Genomic DNA, 20,876 nt, shown 5'->3' with positions numbered 1-20,876 from the left:
AAGTTATCCTCCATTTGCATCAGAATCATTCATTTCAGTGTCTGTGATCTGAAGCAGATTAAATACCCAGTCCTACTCTGGGAAGTACCTTTACCTTGGACTTCATAGAAACAATAGGAGTGATTAGGCAGTAATTCCATCATCCCACCTACAGACTTGACTCCTGCATCCATCCTCATTGTCTCCCTTCCAGCCATGGAAGAAACATGGTGGTTTATTCCTTCCACCTCAGTTCATAATCTTTACTCCACTGTTCTCAATTACAGTTTCGCCACACCTTGTTGACCCTTGGCAGTTTCTTGTTCTGTTAGACTCTTTTGGCATATAGTGTTTGACCAGTTGGATCGCACTCTGCTTGAATTCTCTTTCATTGGCCTTGATAACATACCCTTGGTTCTCTTCCTGCTTCCAACGCTTCTTTCTCAATCGCCTTCTCTGATTTTTTCTTCTGCCTACATCTTTAATATTAGAGTTTGTCAAGGTTCATTCTTTCATTTCCTTTCCCCACTTTACACTCCTCTGTTGGGTCATTTACTCACCACCAGAGCCCATATAGTGATGATTTTTGCTTCTATCACCAGCTTCAGTTTGGGTACTGAAATCCAGGTCTTCTGCTTTTATTGTCTAATGGGCAACTTTATAAGATATGTGAATTGGTTAGCTGCCTTGTACAGCATTTCTACCCTTTTACAAACAAGGGAGTAGAATTTGGCAAGTGCAGAAATCTAATTCCTCACTGGATTACTAAGGAGTTAGGATTTTATCATAGTCCCTGTGTCTCGCCCACTAAGCAGATAACATAATTATTTTATCTGACATGACTAGAAGCTTTTCTGTTCCTTCTGCCAGAATTGTGACATCTGCCTTGAGTGAACCTTTCCATGCAAGGTGCTTCATACAAAAACAGCTTATCTGACTGTTTTTATGCCTCCTTGCTGATAGCTGTCTGAGGATCACTTGCTTTGTAACTGGGAGCAAGTAGGTTAGGAAGGGCACTGTTACTGTCGACTACTGGAATCTTTGAAGTCTACAATGAACATGAAAATTGTGAGTTGCCAGTTGACTTACATACTTTTCTATATGCCTGGGCAGCTCTCTCCTGTTCTACTCAATACCACTCAAATCTTTACTGTCTTCAAGATACCTTATCCTGGGGCCGGCTCTGTGGCGCAGCGGGTTAACACCCTCGCCTGAAGCGCTGGCATCCTATATGGGCGCTGGTTCTAGTCCTGACTGCTCCTCTTCCAATCCAGCTCTCTGCTATGGCCTGGGATAGCAGTAGAGGATGGCCCAAGTCCTTGGGCCCCTGTACCCACGTGGGAGACCTGGAAGAAACTCCTGGCTCCTGGCTTCGGATCAGCACAGCTCCTGCCATTGTGGCCAATTGGGGAGTGAACCGTCGGATGGAAGATCTCTCTCTCTCTCTATCTCTATCTCTACCTCTATCTCTATCTTTATCTCTCCCTCTCCTATCTCTGTGTAACTCTGACTTTCGAATAAATAAATAAATCTTAAAAAAAAAAAGTTGCCTTATCCTAATCCTTCTTGGCATATGACCTTGCCTCCTACTTTAAGGAAAAAATTGAATTTATGAGAATGGATATGAATATCTATAAATTTATATTTGTATCAGTCTTTACTGCTTCCCTTCCATGTTGAAAATATATTTTAAAATTCTTATCTATTTTTATTTGAAAGACAGAAAGAGGCTGATAGAGATTTCCATCTTCTGGTTCATTCCCAAAGTACCTGCAACAGGGCTGGGCCAGGCCAAAGCCAGGAGCTCAGAACTCCATCTGGGTCTCCCACATGGGTGTCAGGGACTCAAGTACTTGAGTCATCATCACCTGCTGCCTCCCAGGGTGTGCATTATCAGGAAGCTGGAATTCAAAGCAAGCTGAACCAGGACTTGAAAACCCAGGCACTAGGATTCGGGATGTGGGCACCCAAAGTGGCATCTAAACCAAATGCCTGCCCCCTCTTCCATTTTGTAGTAAAGCCGAGACTTTTCATGTCTCATGAGCATCCCTTCCATGTGTCCTCCAGGTGTTTCTAGCCATCTGGGCTCCTTCTTCCCGAGTGAATACAAGCATGTCCTGCTTAGTGAAACCTTCTGTGGTTGTCCTGCCCCACCCCCGTTTTCTGCAGTGTTCTCGCTGCTCTGTGCCACCATAATGTCATGTGTGACTCGAGAATTACATTTAATTAAGGGTTAATAGCAGGAGCTTGAAGTTAAATAGGCATTTGTGCAAAATCATCCCATTACCTCTTTGTTCAGAATCATAAAGTTACTCTTAATCCCTTGGAGTGTGCCCCACAAAAATAAAACACATTGGAAAGGAGTAAGCCCCCACCCAAGAGTTTGAGCGGAAGGCAGCAGACCCGATGGAGACCCAGGACAGAGGCACCGCCGTTGATGCTGAGACCTGTGACTGAGTACAGCAGGAGGAAAGGCCAGCACAGTGGGGCTAGCACCCAGCATGCAGGCACAGAGCAGGGGGCTGGACATGAAGCCACGGAACTCTTACTTGGGTTCCTCCTTCTTGTTTGCTTTTCTGCTTCTGCTGCATGGTCTCCGAGTCCCTTTGCTTGCCCTGAGTCACTCTGCTTTATCTTATCCTTCAGACAGGCAAGCTCATGGTGGTTCCTACAAGTCATGGTGACAGTAGTGGCTCCAGCCTGCCTCCATTGCATTACTTTGTTCTGAGTGAGGTTCTACCTTTACCTTTTATTACGTGCTTGATTTGTTGGGACAAATGACTCATGCTTCCCTGGGCCTCAGTTTTCCAGTCTATAAATGAGCCCAGACTGTCCTGGTTCAAGTCTTGGCTTTGTCACTTATTAGCTATCTAACCTGGGCAAGTTACTTAGTTTGTCTGTGTTTCCATTTCCTCGTCTGTAAAATAAGATTAGTGACACCTCCTAGAGTTCTGCTGGTTAATGGGTTGGTGCCTGTGAGGTATGCCTAGCACATAGTGTGCCCCAAATAGACATTTGTCGTTATTGTAATTCATGTGCAAGCATTTACCTGAGAGATTTGTGTGAATTTGGGATAAGAAAAACAGTGAGCAAATGTCTGTGATCAACACTTAATGAATGGAAGTCATGGTTGTTTTCGTTAACATCACATTTATGTGACAGCTCTTTGTCTGTTTTCTCTATAAAGATGAACTCCCTGAACACAGGGAACTTGTCTTAACACAATTCTGGCACACAGTAGATAAGTAGGAATGCGCTTGGAGGGGATGAAGCCTTGTCCTCTGGGCACCTCAAACTCCGTGTGCCCCAGATTGATGCTCTGCATCAGTGCTCAGCAAGTATCCCCAGTGTGCTTTGCCTGCCTTGTGAATCCCATTGCTAGGCTGCATAGCCAGCCTGGAGTCCTCCCTCTGCCATATCTGCCCCGCCTTGGCAGTTAGCAGTGACAAATGTGCTTATAACCTGCTTTCGTTCTTGAGATCGTGCTTTCCACCACATTAGCAATCCCGCTGTGCTGGCCGAACCTCCGCATCACGCAAACAGTGGAAGTCAGTGGCCGCCTCACACCTTCTTGTTGAGTAATATTTCAAAAAAGTCCTGCTCTGACCTTTTTTACCCTCTTAGTTTATTCTCCTCTAGAATGGAGGAAATAGTAGTAGCTATTCCATAAGTTTGCTGGCTACTTAAATGATCGTGCACAGAAAGCACCTCACAGTGTCTGGACATACTAAATGCTCAATTTAGGTCAGCTTTTACTGTGACTGTATACAGAATAAATACAATTCCCTCAGCCTGACATGCAAGATCTTTTGTGATCTGTAGTCCCTGCCTGTCTTTCTAGCCCCTTCACACCATTCTCTTTATTAAGACCATATGTGGGGGCCGGTGCTGTGGTACAGTGGGTTAAAGCCCTGGCCTGCAGTGCCAGCATCCCATGTGGGCATCAGTTCAAGTCCCAGCTGCTCCACTTCCGATCCAGCACTCTGCTGTGGCCTGGGAAAGCAGTAGAAGATGGCCCAAGTCCTTGGGCCCCTGTACCCACATGGGAGACCAGGAAGAAGCTTCTGGCTCCTGGCTTCAGATCAGCTCAGCTCTGGCCGTTGTGGCCATTTGGGGAATGAACCAGCAGATGGAAGACCTGTCTCTCTCTCTGACTCTACCTCTATCTGTAACTCTTTCAAATTAACAAAATAATCTTTAAAAATAAATAAATGAATAAAAGACAATATGTGTCCTTCCTGCTTCCAGTCATGCCAGGCTAGTTCACACCTTGTCTTCCTCTTGCCCTCACACAACACAGCAAACCTTAACACTCAGCTTAAACCTTATTTCCTTTCCTGATTTTTTCCCTTCCTCTCTACCAGAGTTATCATTCTTTCCTTTGCATCTTGTACTCGACACTCTGAGTATAGCCTATAAATATATTTGCCACATGTGTATTAGATAAAAACATTTAGAAGAAAAGAGAGCTAATTGAGTTTGGTTTAACAGGTTTAGTAGATTAATCAGCCTGGAGCAGGCCTTTGACAGCTAAGTAAGGTGCATGGAGAGCAAATGAATGGGGCAGGCCTAGTCCCATGATCCATTGGGAACTTGGGCTGGTGGCAGCTGCCAGCAGAGTACACCCAATTAGTGGAGCAAAAGCAGAAAAGGTAGCACTGAATGAGGAAAATGAAAAAAGCAGGCCTGGTTCATGAAGGTAAGAAATGGAGAAGGAGATCCAGGGCTGTTTGCAGGGAGCCCTGGAGGCTACAGAATCATCAGTGTAGCCATCATTGATCTTGGAGTCTACCAGTCAGGATGTTTTGTTGTGCTCATTCAAGTGACCAGATTTGATTTCAAGAGCATGGATAGCTCATTGAAAGTATTTATTAGGGACACACACTTTAACCATACTGAACATGAGTAAAAGCTGCTTTGCTAGGCACTTCTTCCCAAGTTCTCAGTGGGCCAGGGAGGGTTGTAGAGCGAGATCATAGCTGTTGGGTCTTATCTGGATCATCTCTTCCTGGCGTTAACTTGCTCTGTTCCATTTAGTCCAGTGTCTGTCTGTCTTTTCTCAGACACCAGGATTTAACTTAATGCACCTAATTGTGAAGGTCACCTCAGACCTATCAGTTTCCAACCCCAGAACTCATCTGTTAGATCTGCCTGCTCTGCCTAATAGCAAGGATGTGGCTGGCTTGAATATCTTTAAAAGAAAGGAAAAAAGTTGATTTTGCAGAGCAAAGCAAAGTCTGTCATCTTAAGCATTTCCTTGTCTGTCCTGTGGAGTATTAATAATCCTAATTATTTTTAAAGTAAGATCTCATCTGTTTTCTGGTGTTCTGCAGATTGAATTGAACAACAAGATTATGAAGCAGCTAAACCCCATCCTTGAATTCTATAGCCATTTTCTAATGAAATTCTCTTTGAAGATAACTTCCTTCTACACCCTGTTCAAATATATCAGGCATAACAAAGAGATGGTAAGGACCCCAGACAGCCTCAACTCTTTCTAACTATTTCCTCTTAGTTGTGCTTTATTAAAACATTTTTTTTGTATCCTAGCCTGCACATTCACATTCCATTTAGTAAGGGGTTTTCCATGTTACATAAACCATTTCCTATCTCTGCATCTTGAAAGGCATTCAGGGCAAGCTCTGCTGCCTTGCAGAGCTGGAGAGCTCGCTGATGGGAAAAAACCCACTTGATCAGAGTCATTTGGCGATTTTGAGAACACACTGTAATTAAACTGAAAGTTTCCTGATTCCTCCTCAGTGCCCAGTCTGATAGAGCAAGGGGTCGTATGGAAGACTTTGGCTGTTCTTTTTCTCAGTAGAGATGTAGAGAGCTGCTGGAAAGAAGACTTATACCAAAACAAGAAGTGCTTATTTTGCTATGGCAAATTATGGATGCTGTTTTTTTCCTTTCCTGATTTTTATTCTCCAAATTTTCAGTAATGTGATTGTATTTATTTTATGATTTGATAAAATTTAACTATCATTGATATATTCTACTTGAAAACACATACATTAGAAATTATCCTGTTTACTATTTTTAAAATTTATTTAAGAGACAGAGCACTCCCATCCATTGGTTCACTTTCCAAATGCCTGCCCCCAAATGAACCTTTTTAATACCTCAGAATGATAAATACTTAGAATAAATAATTGTTAATAATAATAATAGATAATACATAAATAATTTCTCTTGTGACAAAAGACCTCAGAGTTTAATGTGATGAGGGAGGTTGTTTTTCCTAAATACCTTGGGTTTACACTGTTGTACTTTTATTCCTTCTTCTTGTTTTGGATATTGGTTTGTTTTTTGTTTTTTTTGACAGGCAGAGTGGATAGTGAGAGAGAGAGACAGAGAGAAAGGTCTTCCTTTTTGCCGTTGGTTCACCCTCCAATGGCCGCTGCGCATTGTGCTGATCCGAAGCCAGGAGCCAGGTGCTTCTCCTAGTCTTCCATGCGGGTGCAGGGCCCAAGCACTTGGGCCATCCTCCACTGCCTTCCCGGGCCATAGCAGAGAGCTGGCCTGGAAGAGGGGCAACCGGGATAGAATCTGGCACCCCAACCGGGACTAGAACCCGGTGTGCTAGCGCCACAAGGTGGAGGATTAGCCTGTTGAGCCACGGCGTCGGCCTTGTTTTGGATATTGTATACCTTCACAAATTTCAGGATTCAAATAGTGTAAAAGGACATGCATATGTAATTCTGCCCACTCCATTCACCTTTCATAGGCAACCAAATTACTCCTTTAGTATTATTCCAGAGATATTTTACATATAAGTGTTTTTTTCTTATAAAAATGGCACTAAGCAATGTAGCATACACTGTATTTAGAAAGCTTTCCATTTAGATCATAAAACTCTCTTGAACTTTTTGTAAAAGTTTGTTTATTTTCACTTTATTTGGAAGGCAGAGAGAAGAGAAAGCGGGAGATGTTTTCCATTTGCCAGTGCATTCTCCAAATGCCTATAGCAGCCAGGGCTGGACCAGGTCAAATTCAGGAGCCTGGAACTTAATCCAGGTCTCCCACATGGATGACAGGGACCCAAGCACTTGAGACATCATCTGCTGCCTCCCAAAGTTCACATTAGCAGGAAGCTGGATCGGAAGCAGAGGATCTAGGACTTGAATCCTAATGTGGGATGCAGGCAGGCATCTCAAGTGATATCTTAACCATGGCACCAAATGCCTTCCTCTTTCTTTTCTTACAGTCACTTCATATTCCAACAAGAAGGACACATTCATACATACACAAGTGTATGTGCTCATGCTAATTTGTCTAACCAGTCCTTTTCAATGGATGTTTAGGTATTTCCTTTCTTTTGCTATTATAAACAGTGGTTTAATGAATAGCTTCATACATTATTTTGAAAAAAAGTGATTTCATTCCTGAGCAAGACTATCTGTAGATGGCATCCTTGATGTAGCTGTGCACATTCGTGAGTTTGCTGGACATTGCCATCTTGCCCTCAGTTTGGGTTGTAGTATGTCTCTTTTTTTTTCTCTAAGTAATTTATTTGAGGATTGGGGATGCAGGGCAAAGAGACAGAGAAAGAAAGAGATCTTCCATCTCTAGTTCACTCCCAAATAGTGAGGCCACAGCCTGGAACTTTATCCAAGTCTCCCACATGAAAGGCAGAGACCCAAGTACTTGGGCCATTCCATACTGTCTTCCCAAGCATGTTAGCAGGAAGCTGGACTAGAAGTAGAACAGTTGAGGCTCTAACCAGCACTACCACATGGGATGCCAGTTTTTGTAAGCAGTGGCTTTACCTGCTGGGCTGGGCTACAGTGCCAACTTATTGTTGTGCTTCTACCTTGAATCTTCTTGAATAATGATAGGCACCATTGTTCCCTTGGTAACAGTATGTCAGCTATTACTTCTGTTGTCACTGTGCTGCCTCTAGCTGCCCTGCCTTTTTTTTTGTCTTTATTGACCCTAAGTATGTTATGAATTTAGAAACAAATAACCAAGCTGTTAGAATTGTGTCTAAAGTAGGAATGTGTAGTTCAAAGTCACGGCTGGAGTTTCATAAATTACTCATTTATCTGTTAATGTCCCAGACGCTAGGGATGTAGTCCCTGCCCTCCTGAAAGTTCTTATTCCAGGAGGAAGATTGAAATACATAAATAAATGACTTTTGGATAAATGAAATGTTACTGGACTTTAGTTTTTGTTTTACAGTTAAATAGGAGCCTCATGTCAGGGCACTGCCTAATTACATAATAGACCAGTCTCCATTTGTAGCCTATTGCTTTCTATTTGACAGGGAGGAAAGGCAGAGAAGGGCTTGAGATCGCCTCTTTTATAGAACCATGAGCTGATAGGTTGTGGTAGAATAACTTAAAAATGAAAAGAACCAGGCCGGCGCCGTGGCTCAACAGGCTAATCCTCCGCCTAGCGGCGCCGGCACAACAGGTTCTAGTCCCGGTCGGGGCGCCGGATTCTGTCCCGGTTGCCCCTCTTCCAGACCAGCTCTCTGCTATGGCCCGGGAGTGCAGTGGAGGATCGCCCAAATGCTTAGGCCCTGCACCCATGGGAGACCAGGAGAAGAACCTGGCTCCTGGCTTCGGATCAGCACGGTGCGCCAGCCGCAGTGCGCCGACCGCGGCGGCCATTGGAGGGTGAACCAACAGCAAAGGAAGACCTTTCTCTCTGTCTCTCTCTCTCTCACTGTCCACTCTGCCTGTCAAAAAATAAAAAAATAAAATAAAATAATACATAAATCTTAAAAAAAAAATGAAAAGAACCATGAATGTAAACGATGCTGAACAACATGAAGTGAGGCATCCAGAGATGTGAGTTCCTGCTCCAGTCTTGCCACGAAATGACCACACATAAGTCACTTATGCTCTCTGAGTTAAATTTTCTTCTTCCTTTCTTTCTTTAAAGGTTTATTTTATTTATCTGAAAGGCATGGCTACAGAAAATGGGAGATACAGAAAGAGAGAGAGAGAGAGAGAGAGAGAGGGAGAGAGAGAGAGATCTTCCATCTGCTGATTCGCTCTCCAAATGCTCTCAATGGCTGGGACTAAGCCAGGCTGGAGCCAGGAGCCTTGAACTCCATCTGTGTCTCCCATGTGGGAAGCAGGGGCCCAAGCATTTGAGCCATTGTCTCCTGTTTTCCCAGGCACATACAGACTGGAAGTGGTGCAGCCAGGACTTGCACTGGCACTCCAATATGAGATGCCAGCATTGCAGACAGTGGCTTAACCTGATGCACCACAACCTTGGCCCACGGACTCAGTTTTATCTTCTATTAAGTGTAAGTAGTGAGTTAATTTAGTGTTTCTCAAAGTGGATTCCATGAAGCATTAATAAGTCCTGTATGTGTCAATGGGTGTTACTCAAAAAGAGGGCTCTACAGGAAGGCCACTGGTAGGCAGTGGTAGGAGATTTAGAAAAGCGTTCCCCAGGAGAACACTGTCCAACAGGCTCACAGCCTGGCAGGGAATAGAATGTGTTAGAGACCTTTCCTCCAGGGGTGAGCAGACCTAGGCTGGATTTCAGCTCCTACCTTCTTGCTCCTCAGAATTCTTGCACAACATGAAATAGCTTCCCTGGCTATAGTCAGATAGGTTTGCAAAGTGTCTAGGTTGAGCAGATTTTCTTTAGTACAAGGTATCTCAGAGTTTTTTGTTTTGTTTTGTTTTTTAAATTAATTTTAATTATGCATATTTTTGGTGTACAGAGTGATCATTTGATACATGCATTCATAACCAGGTTATTCAGCATTTCCATCTTCTTAAACATTAAAAAGAATGTTTGGGGTGCTGGCACTGTGGCACAGGGGGTTCAACAACCTTCTGCAGAGCCAGCATCCCGTATGGGCACTGGTTCAGGCTTTGACTACTCCATTTCCAATCTATCTCCCTGCTAATGGCCAGGGAAAGCAGTGGAAGAGAGCCCAAGTGCTCAGGCCCCTGCACCGACACAGGAGACTCGGGTGAAGCTCCTGGCTCCTGGCTTCCACCTGGCTCAACCCTGGCTGTTGAGACCGTTTAGGGATTTTCCATTCCATTTGGATGGAAAATCTCTCTGTCTCTCTCTCTCTGTCTCTGTCTCTGTAACTGTGACTTCAAATAAATAAATCTTTTTAAAAACATTTTTATTAGCCTGTAATAATTGTACATACTTATGGGACACAGTGCAATATTTCAATAAATGTGTATGGTGTGTACTGATCAAACAAGATGATTAATGGCTCCTTCTCCTTGTCTCAGACTTTTAATATTCTAACATTTTGCCCTGTGAATCACTAAGAAAACCAAGAGCTGTGTAGTCTATTTCTTGTTGGACCTCAGAATATCTTTTTGTGTGTGTGGGGCTCGTGTTCCTTGGATCACAGGTTGAGAAAATTGAGCTAGATTATCTTCACCAGTCCTTGTTATTCTAAGATTTTATGTTTGATGTTGATACATTTTCTTCCCTTAGAAAAATGAATCCTCTCCATCACTATCACCACCACATCATCATCTCTAAATTTTTGTCTGTAGTTATATAGCCCTTTTGCCCCATTACTTTCCCAGCACTGCTTTTGAGGAGGAATGTACCAGAAGACCACAGCAGAACTTCTCTCTCAAGATTATGCAAAATTGAACAACATTTGAAAACTTTGTTTTTTAAGAAGTAGGTGTCAAAAAAAAAAAAAAGTAGGAGTTGTCCCCAGCATAGCAAAAGACAAACTATATTCAAATTTTTACCATTGGCACTTAATGTTCAATTCAAATAACACTTTTTTACTTATAAACAAATGTGTATAGATATCAGATTTGGTCATGATTAGTTTGTAGCTAAGTATGATGTAGGTGTAATGTTTCCACCAGTTCCTGAATGTGAGACTGAGGAGGAAACCTGTTTCTTCCAGGACTTGCTCCTTCCTATCTTTCTTGAATCATATGGATCAAAGGGCTTTGTAAAAAAATCCATTCACAAACTACAGCACTACACAATCAGAGTTGAGTTCTTACAGCTTTAAACACTTCAATTTATAAGCTAAAAGAGCTATGGAAAGAAATTTGTTTATATGAATAATAGGAATATCTTCACTAAATATTAAACATTGCTTGATAAAGGCCGGCGCCGCGGCTCACTAGGCTAATCCTCTGCCTTGCGGCACCGGCACACCCGGTTCTAGTCCCAGTCGGGGCACCGATCCTGTCCCGGTTGCCCCTCTTCCAGGCCAGCTCTCTGCTGTGGCCAGGGAGTGCAGTGGAGGATGGCCCAAGTCCTTGGGCCCTGCACCCCATGGGAGACCAGGAGAAGCACCTGGCTCCTGCCATCAGATCGGCGCGGTGCGCCGGCCGCAGCGTGCCTACCGCGGCGGCCATTGGAGGGTGAATCAACGGCAAAAAGAAGACCTTTCTCTCTGTCTCTCTCTCTCTCACTGTCCACTCTGCCTGTCAAAAATTTTAAAAAAAAATTGCTTGATAAAATACCAATAGGCCAGTAGGTTTAAAAAATGAATCTTTGAGGCCGGCGCCGCGGCTTACTAGGCTAATCCTCCGCCTTGCGGCACCGGCACACCGGTTCTAGTCCTGGTCGGGGCACCGGATTCTGTCCCAGTTGCCCCTCTTCCAGGCCAGCTCTCTGCTGTGGCCCGGGAGTGCAGTGGAGGATGGCCCAAGTCCTTGGGCCCTGCACCCATGGGAGACCAGGATAAGCACCTGGCTCCTGCCTTTGGATCAGCGCGGTGTGCCGGCTGCAGCGCACTGGCTGCAGGGGCCATTGGAGGGTGAACCAACGGCAAAGGAAGACCTTTCTCTCTGTCTCTCTCTCACTATCCACTCTGCCTGTCCAAAAAAAAAAAAAAAAAGAATCTTTGACCACGTAAAAATTGATTCTAACGTGAATGAAGTAGGATCTTGGACAAGAGTGCTAGTCAAGCAGCTGAGGGTATTGCTGAATGCAATGCCAGCATTCCATATGAGCATCCGGTTTGAGTCCTGACTGCTCCACTTCCAATCCAGCTCCCTGATAATGTGCCTGGAAAGATGATGGAGGGTGTTACAAGTGCTTGGGCCCCTCTACCCACATGGGAGACCTGGTTGGAGATCCAGGCAGCTGGCTGCAGCCTGGCCCTGTCTTAGACTGTGACCATTTGGGGAGTGAACCAGCAAGTAGAGATCTTTTTCTCTGTTTCCCCTTCTCTATCTGTGACTCTGCCTTTCGAATAAATAAAATATATATATATATATTATTTTAAAAAGAGTGCTAGGGGCCAGCTCTGTGGTGTAGCAGGTAAAGCCATCACCTGCAGTGCTGGCAGCCCATATGGGCACCAGTTCAAATTCCGACTGCTCTACTTACAATCCTGCTCCCTGCTAATGCACCTGGGAAAGCAGTGGAAGATGACCCGAGTGTGTGGACCTCTGCACCCACATGGGAATTCCAGAAGAAGCTCCTGGCTCCTGGCTTCAGATCAGCCATTTGAGGAGTGAACTAGCAGATGGAAAATCTCTCTCTCTCTCTCTCTCTCTCTCTCTCTCTCTGCCTTTTTGTAACTCTGACTTTAAATAAATAAATCTTTTTTTTTTTTTTAAAAAAAGAGTGCTAGTCAAAACCAGTCCTTTTTTTTTTTTTTTTTAAACAGGCAGAGTTAGACAGTGAGAGAGGGAGACAGAAAGGTCTTCCTTCCATTGGTTCACTACCCTGATGGCCACCACGGCTGGCGCTGCGCTTGATCCGAAGCCAGGAGCCGGGTGCTTCCTCCCGGTCTCCCATGCGGGTGCAGGGACCCAAGCACTTGGGCCATCCTCCCAGGCCACAGCAGAGAGCTGGACTGGAAGAGGAGCAACCGGAACTAGTACCCAGCGCCCCAACCTGGACTAGAACCCAGGGTGCCGGCGCCGCAGGCGGAGGATTAGCCAAATGAGCCACAGCGCCGGCAAGTCCTTTTTTTTTTTTTTTGTAAGCAGAATATTGAGCTCATCTATTTGCAGGTGACTCTGAGCTGTGTTGTTATTTACATCAGAAATGGCACTTAGGCTCATGTTTTTCTTAATTTTGATTGGCAAGAGTTAGGACAGTAGCTCTTAGTTGGAAATACTCAGTGTTCACATATAAGTCATGTAATATTTATGTTAACAAGAAAGAAACTTCCTCTCATGTAAACTTTATCACCTAAGAATATCATTGGCTTCTTTCCCTTTTTTTTTTTTTTAACAGTTTCTGTTCTAAAAAATGCTTTTCATTTCTTGTTGAGTTTGAGAATGGCATCCTTAAGCCAGGATACAGAACTTAGGAAATGAGTGGGGATTCAATACTCTATTTTGCAAAACTAGTGTTTCATGCCAAATTTGAGTTCGCTCAAGAATGCCCTCACCAGCCTTAGTGGTTGATTTGCAAGAACTTGAGCTTGTACTCACCCGTGCTGCCAAGAATGGCCCCTGTGGCAGGTGTTTGTTCACAAGCACGAGCAGCAGTGGATTGATGGGCTCCATGTGCTTCTTGCTGGTTAACAGCCTGGGAAGGCAGTGCCTTCGATGGTATTGAGACCACCTCTGTTTTTATTTTTCGTAATTTCAGTTTATGAATACTAATGTCAGTAGCTGCCATCCCATTTGTCTCCCTGCTTTTACTGTCTCTGTAAAAGATTTTTTTTTTTTCTTTTGAGCTTAAGTACCACCTGAAGAGAGAAGCCTTTTAAGGCCTGGGAGACTGAGCAGTGCCCTTTGTCCTTCTGTTCACCTACTAAAAGGTAGCCCTGTTAGCCTAATTCAGCAGGGGCGCTGACAGTATAAACACTGCTCAATAGAGCCAGAAAGACTAATTGAATTGTACAATACATCATTTTTTAGCAACAGTTTCAAGTGGATTGTACTTCGTTTCCCAGAACACCGTTAGTTTTTTCCTCATTTAAGATATTTAAATACAGCAAATATTTAAACATGTTAGAGAAAATATTTAAATCCAATTCTGCCTTTTCCCACTGAACTGTGAGCTACCTGAGGACAACAGGACCAAGCCTGTTTCACCTTCCACAGCAGTATCTGGAATGACCCTGTGTCTGTATGCCTTGAGAATAAGAGGGTTATTTAGTTCTGTTACTTTGGGATAACTATTATTTTCAGGCTGATTCAACAGTCAAAGGATTTGGTGAATTTTAGGTGACCCTCTTGGGACATGGATTTGCAAAGGCCATAAATTTCTCTAAGTCTATAACACTAGAGGATGCCATACATCACACAACACAACAGGTACCTCAAAAATAATTGTTTATAAGGAACAAACATAAGATCTTTATTTAACATAAATGCATTTTTTGCATCACTGTAAGGAACATAAATTTGGGTATGATCTTCACAATAGTAAATGATAACATTGAATTTCATGTATGTATATAATACATTTGTGTTTGTAGTTCACCTACCATGGCCATGCATTTAATTATCACATGAGCATGTTAGGGGTTTTGTCCTTAGGTCTGCCTATGGCACTCTCCACTCTTGCCCACCAAGTGAATTTCTGTTTATCTTTCTGGACCAGATACCGTGTGATCTGCCTTTCCAGGCCTATCTTGACTCTTAGCCCTCCTCCCACTGGAGAGTGGATTTCCCCCTCCTTTCCTTCAAGTGACCAGTGGGCCTCGTCGTACTTCTTTTACTGCAGGTCAATAGCCTTCGTGCTATATGTGGTTTTTGTTCTCAATCTTTGTTACTCATAGTAAACAGTGAGCCCATTGAGGTAGAGACTATCTTTCTTACCCTCATTAATAGCGAGCCTGAAATGTGAAACATAGTGGATTTTCATTGTTCTTTTTTTTTTAAGGCTTATTTATTAATTTGACAGAGTTACGCAGAGAGGGAGAGACAGAGACAGAGAAAGAGACAGAAATCTTGCATCTACTGTCTCACTCCCCAAGTGGCCTCAATGAACCATCTTCCACTGCTTTTCCAGGTGCATTAGCAGGGAGCTGGCTAGCAAGTGGAGCAGCCAGGAGTTGAGCTGACACTCATATAGAATGCCAGAGGTGCAAGTGGTGGCTTAACCCACTGTGCAGAAGGGCTTGTTTGTTTTAATGTTGAATTCCAGTCTTGCTTCTAGAGAGGCTTCAGTGGAAACTTTCTGAAGAGGTTTTATCTTCCATAAATAGAAATTGAGCCAACTCTTTGTAAGTGATATCCCTTGCTAGTCTACATCTCAGTATCAGTAAATTGTTACATGGAGTCTCAAACATTACCACGTTATGCATTAAGCTGCTCCCTCTGAAACTCAGAGGCATTGTGCTTTCCATGAATTGTGTGTGTTTGTTGTTTAAGCTTGATCTATTTACTTTAAAGGCAGAGTTACAGAGAGACAGAGGGAGAGTCAGAGAGAGAGAAGTCTTCCATCCTCTGGTTCACTCCCCCAGATGGCCACAATGGCTGGAGCTGTGCTGGTTTGAAGCCAGGAGCTTTTCAGGATCTCCCATATGAGTGCAGGGGCCCAAGCATTTGAATCATTCTCCGCTATTTTCCCAGGCACATTAGTAGGGAGCTGGATCAGAAGTGGAGGAGCCCGGACTCAAACTAGTGCCCTTTTGTGATGCCAGCACCACAGATAGCAACTTCACCTACTATACCATGGCTCCGGCCCCAACAGATGCATTATTTTTACTGATGACAGTGACATTTTAAAATCAACTTTTGTAGTCTTGTCATTTACTATCAAAAGTGAATATAGAATTGGATGGATAAAGTGACCAGGATCAGCCCCAGTTCAAAGTTGTCCTAATAAAAACAATACCTTCAAAGTCTCAGAAGTGGTGTGTTTGAGCCTGTTTTCTATGCAGTCAAGTCATTTTGTATTTAATACCGTTCTCTTTTTGAATATCCTTTTATTTCTTTTGAATTTTATAATGTGTGTGGCTTGCATATATTTTTAAAGTATTATGAAATACATAGTATATATGCACATATATTTATGTAGTTTTTTAAAATTGTCATTACTGTTGAGTCTTAATGAATTCACTTTTTTCTTTTTATTTTGTAATAATTATAGATTCACAAGATATTACATAGATAGTACAGAGTCGTGTGTACCTTTCACTCAGTTTGGTCCATTGGTTACATCTTAGGTAGCACAGTACAGTATTCTAAAAATAGAACTCCAGGGGGTCAGCATTGTGGTGCAGTCAGTTAAGCTGCAGCCTGTGGCTCTGGCATCCTGTATGAGTGCCAGTTAGCATTCCAGCTGTCCCACTTCTGATCCAGCTCCTTGCTAATGCACCTGGGAAAGCAGCATAAGATGGCCCAAGTACTTGGGCCCCTGCCACCATCCTAGGAGACTGAATGGAGTTCCAGGCTCCTGCCTTCAACCGAAGGCCAATGCAGCCATTTGGTGAGTGACAGCAGATGGAAGACCTCTCTCTCTGTCTATCTGTTGGTCCCTCTGTAACTGCCTTTCAAATAAGTAAATCTTCAAGAAAACAAAAGAGGAGCAGGCTTTGTGGCTCAGCTGATTAAGTACCACCTGCAATGCTGGCATCCCATATTGGCTCTGGTTTCAGTCCTGGCTGCTCCACTTCCAATCCAATTCCCTGCTAATGCACTTGGTAAAGCAGCAGAAGATGGCCCAAGTCCCTGGGCCCCTGCCACCCATGTGGGCTCCTGGATCCTGGCTTTCACCTGGCCCAGTCCTGGTTTATTGCAGCCACTTAGGGAATGAAGCAGTGGATGGAAGATTCATTCTCTCTCCCTCTCTCTCTCCTTCTTTCTCTGTAGCTGTGCCTTTCATTCTCTCTCCCTCTCTCTCTCCTTCTTTCTCTGTAGCTGTGCCTTTCACACAAATAATAAATCTTTAACAAAACAAAACAGTAAATAGACATTGGTATAATGGGTCAGTCTAGCTGTGTCATTTTATCACATGTGTAGATTCATGTAGTCACCACCACAACCAAGATACAGAATTCATTAATTCCTTTTAAGGTCACTTTACCAGTTGAGAAGGCAACATTTATGTTGAGTTCAACTGTGGGCTTTTTCATTTGGCTTCATTCAGAAAATAGTAAAGTTACTGATATTTAAGCTGTGGTTCCTACTTTGAGCAGGTGCAGAAAGCTGGCTGATCCTCCAGAACTGACTGACCAAGCTTGTTTTGCAGGTGTCCAAGCAGGCCAAAGAGTTTCTGGAGTATGTGTACGAAGAGCCGCTGATCGACATCCAGCAGGAGAACCCCATGCTGTACCTCCACGCCGAGCCACTGGCCAGCGTGGTGCGGCTGCGGCAGCAGCTCAAGTCACTCCGAGCCTATCTGTTCAGCTGCCGGGCAGCCGTGGCCGAGGATCTGCGCCGCAGGTAAGAGTTGTAGTGTCAGCCGCTGCAGTTTGTTTTTTCTTTCCTACCCTAGGAGAATGGTTAGATGCTCTCCTAGTGCCTCTCCAACAGGTCTCATGGTCTCTAGTTCTGTGGCTCTCCCTCCACCTCTGCACCACTACTTCTCTCTGGGCTCATCCTTGACTTTTTCCGCTGAGCCCCTCTGTTTGAGCCAAGCAAAATGAAAACAATGCCTGATGTGACTGAAGGCTTCCAACCCCAGGATGAGCATGCAGGACCGTGAGGGCTTCTCACCCATGTGCTGATTTCAGTTATCATAGAAGTACCTACCACTTTCAGAGTGTTTTATATTTTTCCCAAATTAACTTCCTACTTATCATCAATAAAAGCATGTACGTTTAAAATGTTTCATGACTAAAAAACATTTTTGGTGGGAATAAGAAGGTGGTTATTAAAATCTTACTTTCCATGCAGAAACAAATAACCAAACTTGGTAAATGATGCAAGTGGTAGAGCTGGAATTAAAATGCCCAGGCTTCTGCTTTTTCACTTACCACTGGTGCAGGTTGCTTCTCCATAGCTTAGATAGCCTTTAGTTCATAGAGTGCTCAAGTCTAAATCAGGCTCGGATTCTGAAAATAAAATTGAAATTAAAATGTGCCTGTTCTCATAAAATTCCTTCTTTTACAGTAAGCTTTTATAGGCATTTAAATTCCTGCCCTTGGTGTGTATGAACTAGCTTAGGCTTGAAATAATAGTTGATGGTGTTCGTAAGTCCCTAAAAATACCTTTTTAATTTTTTTGTTTTGTTTTAATAGAAATGACCAGCAGCATACATTAGTCATGTTAAATGTTCTTGGAGCTAAGCCTGTCTATGTTAGAACCTTTGGGAAGTATTAATGTGATAGAGTTTGCAATTTGAGCTCCAATTAGATCCAAAGAAATTGACATAACCCCAGGCATCTGAAGAAGAAATTTCAAAAAGAATTAAAAGTAGATAGTGAAGGACACATAATATGTAGACAAGCTCTCATAAAATAATAATGAAAAGGCAGATCCATAAAGCAAAATTCTTCTCAGTAGTAGTCATTCTATTACCTAGTTGTTTTTCACAAAGCAGTTGGGATTTATACTTATACTTTTTAAGAATTCTAAAGCAGATCTTAATTTCAAAAGATTGGGTTTTTTCCTGGAAGGCAATAGAATCACATGCCTCAAACTAGTTTACCAACTAAACTAAATATAAGACTTTTAATGTTTAAAGTATTTTTGTTCTATTATTTTCAGTACCTCCTGGTTTTGCTCAGAGTGTATTTTTCTTGTGCTTATATTTTTAGATGATATTAAAATCTACACATGGAATCATGTTAGGTACCTTTCTGGTATAATGTTTTGCTTTGGTTAAAATATGCCAAATCAGGGCACACATTTAGAATTAAATGGGAGGTCCGCTCCCTGTGGATGACTAAGTACCCTCCTCTATGCCAGCAGTCTGGTGGTTTACCACCATGTACTGTGCCTTATGGCCAGACCACCAGGAGAGAGATGGAAGTTCTAGAAAGAAGACACTCCCAAAGCTATGAGAATGAAGACAGCAGTTCTTTTTTACCCTTTCCTTTCCTTTTTACTTTCTGGATTTGTCCATGACCCTTGTATAATGCAAAGCCTAGCACAAGGTAGGTGCTCATAAGCCAAAGGAAAGAAGCAGGGAGGGAGGGATCAGTGGATAGTAAGTGTTGCTTTAGACCACTGAACCATGGCTAGTTTTGAAGAAGAGATCATCTTCAAATTATTTTTTTTACCCTATTAGCACAGTGTCTTACCCATCTATCACCCTCCAATCAAATCATCCTCCCAGAATTTAGTTTGGTGCCATTTTGAAGTAACTCAGATTTTTCCTCTCCTTTTTACTTCCAGTGTATCACCTTCATTGAAAATTAACTTATCTGTCTAACTTTAGTTTTTTCCTTCTCCCATCCAACTTTTGCTTGAGACAAATTATCAAAGTACAAGTATGGAATTTAAGATCTGCCTATATCTAGCCCAGGATTACTCTACTCTAAACATCTGTACTTCAAGCAAACATTATTTAGCTCTTCCCTCAATATATTCTGTTATGAGAATTAAATTAATTTGGTTTTTTTCTTTTTTTTTATTTAGTAAATATAAATTTCCAAAGTACAGTTTATGGATTACAATGGCTTTCCCCCCCCATAATTTCCCTCCCACTTGCACCCCCCCCCATCTCCCGCTCCCTCTCCCATTCCATTCATATCAAGATTCATTTTCAATTATCTTTATATACAGAAGATCGATTTAGTATATATTAAGTAAAGATTTCATCAGTTTGCACCCACACAGAAACACAAAGTGTAAAATACTGTTTCAGTACTAGTTATAGCATTACTTCACATTGGACAACACATTAAGGACAGAGATCCCACATGAGGAGTAAGTACACAGTGACTCCTGTTGTTGACTTAACAATTTGACACTCTTGTTTATGGCGTCAGTAATCTCCCTAGGCTCTAGTCATGAGTTGCCAAGGCTATGGAAGCCTTTAGGGTTCACTGACTTCGATCTTATTCAGACAAGACCATAGTCAAAGTGGAAGTTCTCTCCTCCCTTCAGAGAAAGGTACCTCCTTCTTTGATGGCCACATTCTTTCCACTGGGATCTCACTCGCAGAGATCTTTCATTTAGATCTTTTTTTTTTTTTTCCCCAGAGTGTCTTGGCTTTCCATGCCTAAAATACTCTCATGGGCTCTTCAGCCATATCTGAATGCCTTAAGGGCTGATTCTGAGGCCAGAGTGCTGTTTAGGACATCTGCCACTCTATGAGTCTGCTGTGTATCCCGCTTCCCATGATGGATCTTGTCTCCCTTTTTGATTCTATCAGTTAGTATTAGCAGACACTAGTCTTGTTTGTGTGATCCCTTTGACTCTTAGACCTATCAGTGTGATCAATTGTGAACTGAAATTGATCACTTAGACTAGTGAGATGGCATTCATTTGCAACAAGATGGAGGAATCTGGAAAACATTATGCTGAGTGAATTAAGCCAGTCCCAAAGGGACAAATATCATATGTTCTCCCTGATCGGCGACAACTAACTGAGCACCAAAGGGGAAACCTGTTGAAATGAAATGGACACTATGAGAAACAGTGACTTGATCAGCTCTTGTCCTGACTGTTGATGTACAATGTAATACTTTATCTATTTTAGTATTTTTTTTTGTTCTAGTACTATTGGTTGAACTCTGTAATTAACACACAATTATTCTTAGGTGTTTAAATTTTAACTGAAAAGTGATCCCTGTTAAATATAAGAGTGGGAATGAGAGAGGGAGGAGATGTACAATTTGAGACATGCTCAATCGGACTTGCCCCAAATGGTGGAGTTAGAAACATGCCAGGAGATTCCAATACAATCCCATCAAGATGGCATGTACCAATGCCATCTCACTAGAGAATTAAATTAATTTGTAACAACTAGAGTGTTGAAAACAGTGCTTGGAGAGTGGGTGTGGAAGGACATTGTGGGGCAGCAGGTTAAGCCTCTACTTGGGATGTCCAGGTCCCACATCAGAGTGTGGTTCAAGTCCAGGCTATTACACCTCCAATCCAGCTTCTTCCTAATGCACA

At 42.8% G+C, this 20,876-nt stretch overlaps 1 protein-coding gene across 8 annotated transcripts in view; it reads left to right on the top strand.

Annotated features, from left to right (window-relative positions):
* PLEKHM3 (pleckstrin homology domain containing M3) overlaps positions 1-20,876 on the top strand; it is a 278,205-nt gene that overhangs the window by 86,414 nt on the left and 170,915 nt on the right. For all 8 annotated transcript variants that reach the window (XM_062190562.1, XM_062190525.1, XM_062190542.1 and 5 more), the window contains exon 5: positions 17,059-17,252. In XM_062190562.1, the coding sequence (XP_062046546.1) occupies positions 17,059-17,252 (194 nt within the window). The remainder of the gene's footprint in view (positions 1-17,058; positions 17,253-20,876) is intronic.

The sequence above is a fragment of the Lepus europaeus genome, chromosome 1 (genome assembly GCF_033115175.1).
Source record: "Lepus europaeus isolate LE1 chromosome 1, mLepTim1.pri, whole genome shotgun sequence".
NCBI classification, from domain to species: Eukaryota; Metazoa; Chordata; class Mammalia; order Lagomorpha; family Leporidae; genus Lepus; species Lepus europaeus.
This window is presented reverse-complemented; position numbering and strand designations above follow the sequence as displayed.